This window comes from Lonchura striata, chromosome 10 (assembly GCF_050655825.1).
Source record: "Lonchura striata isolate lonStrDom1 chromosome 10, ASM5065582v1, whole genome shotgun sequence".
Lineage (NCBI taxonomy): Eukaryota > Metazoa > Chordata > Aves > Passeriformes > Estrildidae > Lonchura > Lonchura striata.
The window spans coordinates 7,167,874-7,177,139 of record NC_140712.1 but is presented as its reverse complement, the minus strand read 5'-3'; the positions used below and the strand labels follow the sequence as shown (position 1 = coordinate 7,177,139).

Here is a 9,266-nt window from a genome sequence, read left to right as displayed (position 1 = left end):
AAGGAGCTAACAATAATGGTATCAGTTTAGCTTTTTGGCCCAGATGATTCCTAAGGAGTAAGCTCCTTTTTAATGATTCTTTCCAGCAGTTACTGACTCAGATTAAAAAAGCAAATTTTAGCCTGTCATCTTCCTGTTCAATGCAAGTGCAACTGACCCTGGGACAAGGTCTGCAGTAAAGTGTTTTTAGGTGGCCATAAGGAACGTCAGTCCCATCAGCCTCACACCCTGGAAGTGTTTCAGGAAGAAAGAAGTGAAATACAGCAGCAGGGCCATTGCTGGTGACAGCTTGTGGGTATTTTGTTTTGTTTCCAGGTCTAGAATACACAGCATAAGCCAAGGATCAGTTTTCAGCTGGCAGATCCATGGCCTTTGGAGGCCCTAGGAATGGAGTGCCAAAAGGCCACCATCCCAGGCTGCAAAACTGCCTTGCTAATGGCCTTGGACCTCTAAGTGAGCCAAAAAGAGAGGTTCTTTTCATTTATTTTCAGTTTAGGAAGACTAAACCAAACTCCAACTCCTGTGCTACAGTTTATCATTATAATAATAATCATAATAAAAAATAATCTGGGTAGAAACGCCTCCAATTTTAAGAAGATCCTGCACCCGGATAAAATGCTGACACTCAAGGGAAGCTCAGGGTGGGCTGAGCTACAGGAAAACAGCAATGACTGTACTTCTGCTCTGTACAACACAGAAGACTTTGCTCAGGAGGAAAGCTGAATACACATGACAGACAGCATTGTGTGCTGAGTCAGTGCAAGTACAACAGCTGCCAATTTTCATCCTTGCAGAGCAGCCTGGATGGCTTTTCCCAACAGAGAACACCACTGACAGCGGCCTGACAGTGTTACTGCAGTAGATCACTCCACCCCGAGTGACACAGACTCTTCTCCCTCCATTCAGGTGCAAAGACTGACCTGGAACAACCTCTGCCAAGCTCTGGTATAGCACAGGCTTGCCCAGACATGCTAATTGCACTTAACCCAGTTCTACTGAAAACTGGCTTGAGAGCTGTGTAAATACACTCCAGGTTCCTGAAGTGGCCAGAGACAAAACCATGCTGGGAAGAGAGAAAACCATGCTGGTGGCTCTACAGTTCTTAGTGTGTGACTGTGAAAAGGTAAAAAAGTAGAAGCAAAGTATTTAACAAGGACATATGGTTCTGCTTTTTTAATTTCAAAGGTCAGGGCAAAGAAGCTATCAGTGACCTAGTCAAAAAAAACCCAACATCAAATCCTAGAAAGGCCACCTCACTTCAGTCTTACCTGGAAAATGCTGTTGCAGCTTTTAAGCTTCCAGAGGGACCCTCCCTGATATATTAACATTTCCTAATAGAGGGCAGGGAGACTGAAGAATTTGGCACAATCATTCTGAAACAACCAAAAATAAGTCTCCAGCACTCAAGAGCTTTTCTGTAACACACCAACTGTTAGCAGAGTATTTAGTGTTCAGCAAACACAGGGAATGTTTCAGGGGGGTTCCCTGGCAGGGAAACAAAGCTGTCCCCCAAACAGAAACACTGATTATCTTCACTTGTTTCCTAAAAACTAAGCACAGGCTGCTGGGGCTCATTTGAACACCCTTATTCACAGATATCCAGAACTACCTGTGCAGCCTCAAGTAGGTTCAGTCTGTGTCACATTTTGGGACCGTGGCTCCCTGTGGGGCTGGGCACACAGAGAGGTGATTGCACCAGGCAATAATTCCATCCTTACCCCAAGGAAGGTTTGCAAAGTGCTGGGAGGAGGTAACCCACACGCCTTTTATTTTGAATTTACCAGACGCAAGGCAGGGCTGGGCACTGCTGTGCTCTCCCTGGGATCCAGGGGCTGGAAATTCTGCTGCTGCATTTTGCAGCACTACCAGAGAAGATCCATTCCGAGCAAGAAACAGCAAACTTTGCCAGCCAGGGATTTTGGTCTTTGTGTCCCTCCCCCTTAAGACAAAGCCAGTTTTCACATTAAATATTAAAACTTTTGCACCTGACCTGCACATGAAGCGCTCGAGTCACTGCTGAGTGACTGGAATGTAGCTGACAGTTTATACCTGGAATTATTCTTTGGCTCTTTTTCAGTTATACCCAGAAAACACACCACACCCTGGTTCTGTTCCTATACCACCACTGCTTCAAATCCCAATCCACGGGTCTCAGACACCGCGCAGTGCTGGAGAAGAAGGAGGGTCCTGGTTTTCTACTGAGGATACACTTCGGAATAGAGCAGTCCCTCGGCTGAAATGGCATCCCCGAGCCCCACGGTCCGGACGGGCTCCTTGCACACCAGCACAGGGGTGAAGTGGAAGGAGATGCCTTCCCTGTGCCAGTGCACCACGGGCTCGTCTGGATTGAGGGAGATTTTGGATGGTGCCTCTGTGTGGGAGGTGACGAACTCCAGAGGAGCTTTGAGGAAGACCTTGCTGGCGTCGATGGTGTCGGTGGCACAGGCCTGGGTGCCGGCAGCCCTGGCCCCGGCCGCCACTGCCGCTGCCTGGTTGCCCCAGTGGCCGTCCACAGTGACCAGGATGTGGTAGGCCAGGGTGTGGAAGTGGATCCGCGTGAGGTCCGAGGCCCGCTCCGCCGTCTTGCCGTGCTCCTTCAGGATCCAGAAGAGGATGTCGCTGACCACTCCCACGTCGGGAATGCCACTCCAGGAGGCCAGGGAGGCGTGGGGACCAGAAGCAGACTGGGTGAGGAACAGCAGCTCCTGCTCGTTCAGCCCGATGGAGTTCACCAGGGGAAAGACCTGCTAACAGAAACAGGGAACAGCAGGTTTGCCTTCAGGAGCAGAGTCACACCTGGAGTCCTCCCCAGGCTGTGGTTTTTGCACTACCCTGTTGCTGGCCCAGCAGAAACAGCACCCATTTTCCCAGTCACTGCACTTCCACAAGTTGGCAGGAATTACTTAGCCAAGAAAACATTCCATTTGGTGCAATTAATTTCACAGACGCACACTTTGACAGTAAAGAATAACAACACATCAGCTCTACATAAAACATAACACTGAGATCAGAGCTGTGTCAAGATAAACAACCACCAGGAAAGAAATTCTGCAAAGAAATCGGAGGATATTTTAAAATTATAAACTCAGCTCAAATTCATTCCTCAATTTGTCTTCCAATGTATAGTCCAAATGTTGAGTTTTGATTTCTATATTCATGCACTAGTGTGTGCACACTGTGATACTGAACCTGATCAAAAGAGCACATCCTTTCATTTTCCTTACCTGATGCATAATGTTGCTCATAAAATCTTGATCAGTCATACTGGCCAGCTCCAGGTGTATGGGAATGTCAGTTGGGATATCGGAGATGGAGGCCACAGCCTACAGGAAAAAGAAAAAAACCTTAGAACACATATTTATTAAGGAACAGAAGAAGAAAAAGGGTTGTGACTCAAGATACACATCCTTTAATCTCCCTGTGTGTGGATATAAACCACTCAATGAGATGTCTGACCTGTGTATGTACTGCTAAGGAGAGGAAATAAAACAACTTCTAGGAAAACTGTCTAGCCTTAATCTGCTCCCAGCTCAGAATCTTTCTAATGTTTTAATTCTAAAAACCTCACAAATCTGAAGCAGCTGCAGAAGAGCTGATCCTAGAACATGAAAAATGCCAATGCCCTGCATCAGGGCAAGCCCTAAGCTTTAAAACAGATGGCACAAGACAGATGCTCTTTATGGAATGCAGGTGTTGATTATAACCTGGATCATCTCAGTGTCCAGCATAGAAAAAGCCTGGTTTAGCTGCTAGATAAGCCCAGTAACCAGGTCAACACCCTCCAGCCAGGCAACCAGCTCTCCTTTTCTCTAGACAAGCCACGGAATCTAAGAAAAGACAGTGTTACATGATTAGACTTCAGCAATTCCTGCAGCTCCCAGTCTCCTTTTGGCATTCAGTACTGAGATCTGTGGGAGCTCTGAAAGCACAGCCTTCCTACACCTTCAAACCTGGGAAAACAAGGCCTGGCCACAAAACACTTGAAATGAAGGGAAAATGAAGGAAGTTCAGGGATTTAGTATTTCACCTCCATGAGTCGTCTCTGTCGCGTCTCCTTGCTCTGCCCTTCCATCATGTGAAGTCCTGAAAGCACCACCAGGTCTGGCTGGAATTCATCCAGGCTGGACACAAACACTTCCAGCATGTTCAGGGCGCCGTTGGACAGGTCATGGGAGAAGATGAAGCGGTTGGCAGCGGGTGCCTTCACTCGGCCCCACTGCTCACCTGGGGTGGAGCAAACAGGACCAAGTGTGTGTGAACTGGTTTATTCCTGGGTAAGATCACAAATTCAAAGGGTTCCATCAGCAGCAAGAAAAGCCATGGAACTGTTTTAGCCATTACATGAAGGTCACCCTGAGTTTCATCAGCATGCGGTTAAATCGCTGTTTTCAGGGAGCATTTTAGTGTTTATGGAGCTTCAGAATGACACCCCTCAGGCTGTGCACCAGTCTTTGTGATGTTCAGGTGTACCACTGAACACCTGCTCCGTTGTACCTGCTTGATATTCCAAGATAAGATGGAATTCATCTCTTTCCTGCATGGATTCAGGTGGCACAACTACATTGTCATCGAGCAGTTCATGGAGTTTGGGACCAACTGGGCCACAAAGGAGGATCTAGAAAACAAGGAAAAACAAACAAAGTTTCCCTTGCCATGTCCCTTGCCAAAATTTAAGCATCACCTACAGAACTGATTTTAAAAACTTAATAATTCAGTTTTTAAAAATCAGCTTGGAAGTCCAACCATATGTTCCACCAGCAGAACCTAAGAAATAACTGCCAGATCCCCAAACCAACACAGAAGTAACACGAGACAAGCAAATTAAAGAACACAAGCAAATGGCATGAGATGTTTGGAACATGTGTGTACCTTCAGGTCTGGATTTGTCGCAAGCTTCTGCCCGATGAGAGCAGCATTTCCTCCCACGTAAAGCTGCAAAACAAACAGAGCTGGGTGTGGGCATCCCCTTGCTTTGGGACCTTCAAACACATTTAGGCCTCAGCACAGGCTGGGGATTTTGGATTTTTAGAACAAGGTTCAGCAGTACCCAAATTACTAAAGGTTATCGGGGCTGAAGGCAAAATGATCTTACAGTTCTCTGTGAGATCTCAACAAGTTGAGCATTTTTTAGTTTTAATCTAAATATTCACCTTCAGGTTACGGCCCTGTAAAAATCAATTAATTCCCAACACTTGACAGCGCTGTAAAAACCAGCTCATTCAGCACATAAACAGCCCTTACTCCTGCACAACCTCTCTGTGGCTAAAGCCCTGTGGGTTTTTAGCAAGGCTGACAAGGAATCATTTAAAATCTGCAGCAATTCTTCCTCCAGTTTGAGATTGAGGTGAAACCTGGTGCCTGTGCCCATGCAAAGTGAAGGGAACTGTGGAAGTTTCTTCAGTAGTAAAGATCAAACTTTCCAATTAAACTCTGACTTGAGCTTGAAAAGCAGTGAATATGGGTTGTCCTGAGAGTCGCAGCTGCTCAGAGAAGGTGACAGAGAAGATCCAAGGGCTGCTCTGGAGCCAGGCTGGGAGAGCTGGGGGTGCTCACCTGGAGAGGAGAAGGCTCCAGGGAGAGCTCAGAGCCCCTGCCAGGGCCTGAAGGGGCTCCAGGAGAGCTGGAGAGGGACTTGGGACAAGGGATGGAGGGACAGGACACAGGGAATGGCTCCCACTGCCAGAGGGCAGGGATGGATTGGATATTGGGAAGGAATTTCTAGCTGTGAGGGTGGTGAGGCCCTGGCACAGAGTGCCCAGAGCAGCTGTGGCTGCCCCTGGATCCCTGGAAGTGTTCAAGACCAGGCTGGACAGGGCCTGTGGCACCCTGGACTAGTGGAAGGTGGCACTGGATGGGCTCTGAGGTCCCTTCCAACCCAAACCATTCCTGCTTCTGTCACAGAAAACAGGCCATACAGCTAGAAATCAGGCAACTCCACACTCCCAGCCTCTTTTACATCCTCAGCCCCATCTGGCTCCCAAGAGACATCTTTGACATTTCAGTTTGGGAATGTCAGCAGGGGAGAGACCATTTAACTCCCTCTCATTTGCAGCAGGGACAGAAAAACCATTAACACAACTCAAGCTCCTTCCTCAACGATTTGCTCTTTAGAGCAGTCAGCAGTGACAAGGAAGTAAGCAAGAGGATTCCCAAGGCTCCCCTCTGGGCGCAGACCCACCTGTGCTGCGGGGTGCTCCGACGCTGTCCGTGCGATGTCCTGGAACGCCTCGGCGTCGCTGAAGAAGCGCTCGGCAGCCGCCCCTCTCTCCATGAAATGGGCAAAAGCCTCCCTCAGGTCCTGCCCGGAGCTCAGCACGGCGTGGTTCTTCCCATCGCTGGGCTCCAGGCCCAGCGCCTCCAGCAGCTTCACCCCAGACAGAACCACGTCCACGCAGGCGTTGACGCTGGGAGAGAGAAAGAAAAGGTGTCCTGGGAAAACCACACAGACCTCTTGGCACACGCTGACTCTGCAGGGGGAGAACAACCAACCACAGGGAAAACAGGCACAGGAATTTCCTGAAATTCTCTCCTAAAGCTTTCCCCGTTTGACTGGCTTTTATTGTGCCCAGGGAGGGATTTCTAACTTTCTGCTGAATGGAAACAAGGAAAGCTGTGTGGGCCAAAGGTGGCTGAGTAGTTACAGGTTCTACTTCATTTCCTGCCTTGGGCTTGCTTAAAAAGAACAGGCATAGGAACAGTGGCATTTTAAATTCTTAGACACTTTTAAAAGCTTCTAATACCCGTGTATTTTAGGTTTAAAATGTACTTGTGATTCAAAACTGTTAAAAACAAAACTGAAAATGTTTAAGTCAGCTAGATCAGCCTCTGGAGTTTCAATTATTCCTAATAATACTCAACCCACACACAACTCCCCACACAGGCTGGCTCTGTTTACAAAAAGTCAAGAGAGCAATTTGTCAGTTGAAATATTTGAAAACAGCAGTTTCCAAAGGATCATCCCAAACTTACAGAAATAGCATGCGGTGGAAACAAGAGAAAAAGCCTGCAATTGTAAGGGAGGAATAAGAACCATTTCAGCAGATCCAGGCTTTTTGGAAAGTCCAACTTCCAGTCCCCATGTCTCATGGATTTAATCACTGTCTAATACAGACTAAAAACAGGAGACTTTCTGGCTGGAACCAGAACCCCAGAAGACAATTTAGAAACACTTGCCCTTGTCTCACTCTGTGGTTTCAGAGTGATAAAAACAAATAGCAAATACTTCCTGAGATAACACCAGCAACTGCACAGAGATGCAATTTAAGCATCTTCTGCAGCTGCTGTCAAGTGTCATTTCTGTTCCTCTGCCCCACATTTCCTGACAGGGATCCAAACCATCTATCAAACTCGTGCAGGATCCCTGACTTTCTCCACATCTCCCCCCACAACAGTCCAAGGGCCAGTTCCCGCTCCCTGTCAGTGTGGAGTGCTCAGCACTCAGCATTCCCTTGGCAGTGATTTCTCAGGAGTCAGATTTGGGCTGCAACAAAAAAACAGGCTGCATAACACAAAATAAAGGACATGAAAAACCCTGAGGTTTTCCACTCCACGAAGTAACCAACCCCAAAATCCTCTGGATGTGCATCACCACCTACACCAAGGACAGAGAAATTCCCTAGCATCACAGAGAAAAAAACCCATAAATTCAAGCAGCATTTTAGCCCCGAATTTATGTTTTAATGAATCATTACAGATCCAAGGGGATAAAACTAAGTCAATTCCTCTGCTAACACAGAGCTACACAGCCATGGAAGTGGATAACTCCTTCCAACATCCAAAGGATGAATCTCCCAGTCAAAGTCAAGTTACCTGCCATGTCCATGTATTTAAAAGAAAGTGAGTCAAGCGCTAAATATAAGATCAATGTGACATTCCTGAACTTTCCCCTTGTTCTCTTCCCACTTTAAAAAGAGAAATGGTGTTGAATTTCTCCGAGTTCATCATCCATTGCCTTTCCCTGTCCCTTCCCTCCTTATTTCTCTCCAGTTCTGTCTGGACTTGGTTACCTCTTCCCAAAGGCAAAGGCTTCACTCCTTTCTCCATTTTATAACTTGTCTCTGGTACCTATTTATTGCCAGCCTATACTGGATGGACCAGCAGCTCCAACTGACCCTAACCCCAACCCTCAGACTGTACATAAACTTGTTTTACAGACAATCAAGCTAGGAATAATATCTCTGGAGAAGGGCTCCAACAGGGCCAGAGCCCTTAAATCCCCACCACAGGAGTGTTCTGGATCATTGATCCCCTTCGCCAACATCCAACTCTGACTGAGCAGCACTGCAGGAGGTGCTGCACTTACATCCAGATCTTTTTCATGGAATAATGGAATGGTTTGGATTGGAAGGTACCTTCAAGGTCATCTGGCTCCATTGCCTGCCATGGGCAGGGACACCTTCTACTAGCCCAGGGCGCTCCAGGCCCCATCCAACCTGGCCTTGGACACTGCCAGGGATCCAGGGGCAGCCACAGCTGCTCTGGGCACCCTGTGCCAAGGCCTCTCCACCCTCACAGGGAACAATTCCTTCCCAATATCCCATCCATCCCTGCCCTCTGGCAGTGGGAGCCATTCCCTGTGTCCTGTCCCTCCATCCCTTGACCCCAGTCCCTCTCCAGCTCTCCTGGAGCCCCTTCAGGCCCTGGCAGGGGCTCTGAGCTCTCCCTGGAGCCTTCTCCTCTCCAGGTGAGCACCCCCAGCTCTCCCAGCCTGGCTCCAGAGCAGAGGGGCTCCACCCTCAGAGCATCTCCCTGGCCTCCTCTGGATTTGCTCCACATCCCGCTGATGCTGGGGACTCCAGAGCTGGAGACCACTCTGCAGGTGAGGTCTCACCTGGGCGGCACAGACACCTCCCCTCTGCACGCCGTGCCCGCACCTTCCGCTCCCGCACTCGCGGGCACCGGGACGCGCATCCCGGCCCGGGCGCGCTCCCCGCCCCGCCGCCAGGGGCGCTCCCCGCGCGCTCCCGCACCTACCCGACGGCGACGCGCGCCCAGCCGCGCGCGGGGCGGACAATGGCCGCCTGCCAGGCCGCCACCGTGCGCGCCTCCAGCGAGCGGGCGCGGCGCAGCGTCCCCAGCAGCGAGGCCGAGAGCTGCCGCAGGGCCGCGGGGGGCAGCTCGGGGCCCAGCACGCACAGGTAGCCCAGCACCAGGGCCAGCAGGCCCACGCACACCGACCGCTGCCACATCGCGCCGGGCGCGCTCCGCTGCTCCTCCTCCTCCCCCGCCGCCGCGGCTGAGGCGGAGCGCCGCCGGCGGGGGCCTCC

General features: G+C 49.7%; 1 protein-coding gene across 4 annotated transcripts; it reads right to left on the bottom strand.

Annotated features, from left to right (window-relative positions):
* Positions 1-1,741: 1,741 nt before the first annotated feature.
* On the bottom strand, positions 1,742-9,242 carry ADPGK (ADP dependent glucokinase). 4 transcript variants are annotated; one of them, XM_021554279.3, is made up of 7 exons: positions 8,974-9,242; positions 6,179-6,404; positions 4,870-4,932; positions 4,495-4,615; positions 4,028-4,224; positions 3,225-3,323; positions 1,742-2,747 (listed from the first exon to the last, which is right to left on the bottom strand). In XM_021554279.3, the coding sequence occupies exons 1-7, from the start codon at positions 9,186-9,188 to the stop codon at positions 2,196-2,198; spliced, it is 1,473 nt and encodes a 490-aa protein (XP_021409954.2). In that variant the 5' UTR covers positions 9,189-9,242; the 3' UTR covers positions 1,742-2,195. The 4 variants fall into 4 exon arrangements, with proteins under 4 accessions (XP_021409954.2, XP_021409956.2, XP_085444688.1 ...); XM_021554281.3 differs by having other exon boundaries at positions 1,742-2,744; XM_085588562.1 differs by having other exon boundaries at positions 9,178-9,242.
* Positions 9,243-9,266: the final 24 nt, after the last annotated feature.

Bases quoted from the DNA above. Each gene is read 5' to 3' on its own strand.
- ADPGK (XM_021554279.3), bottom strand. From the start codon at position 9,188: ATGTGGCAGCGGTCGGTGTGCGTGGGCCTGCTGGCCCTGGTGCTGGGC. The intron at 4,933-6,178 runs GTGGGTCTGCGC...TTTGTTTTGCAG, and splicing joins CGGAGCACCCCGCAGCACAG to CTTTACGTGGGAGGAAATGC. The intron at 3,324-4,027 runs GTGAAATACTAA...TTTTTCCTGTAG, and splicing joins GACAGAGACGACTCATGGAG to GCTGTGGCCTCCATCTCCGA.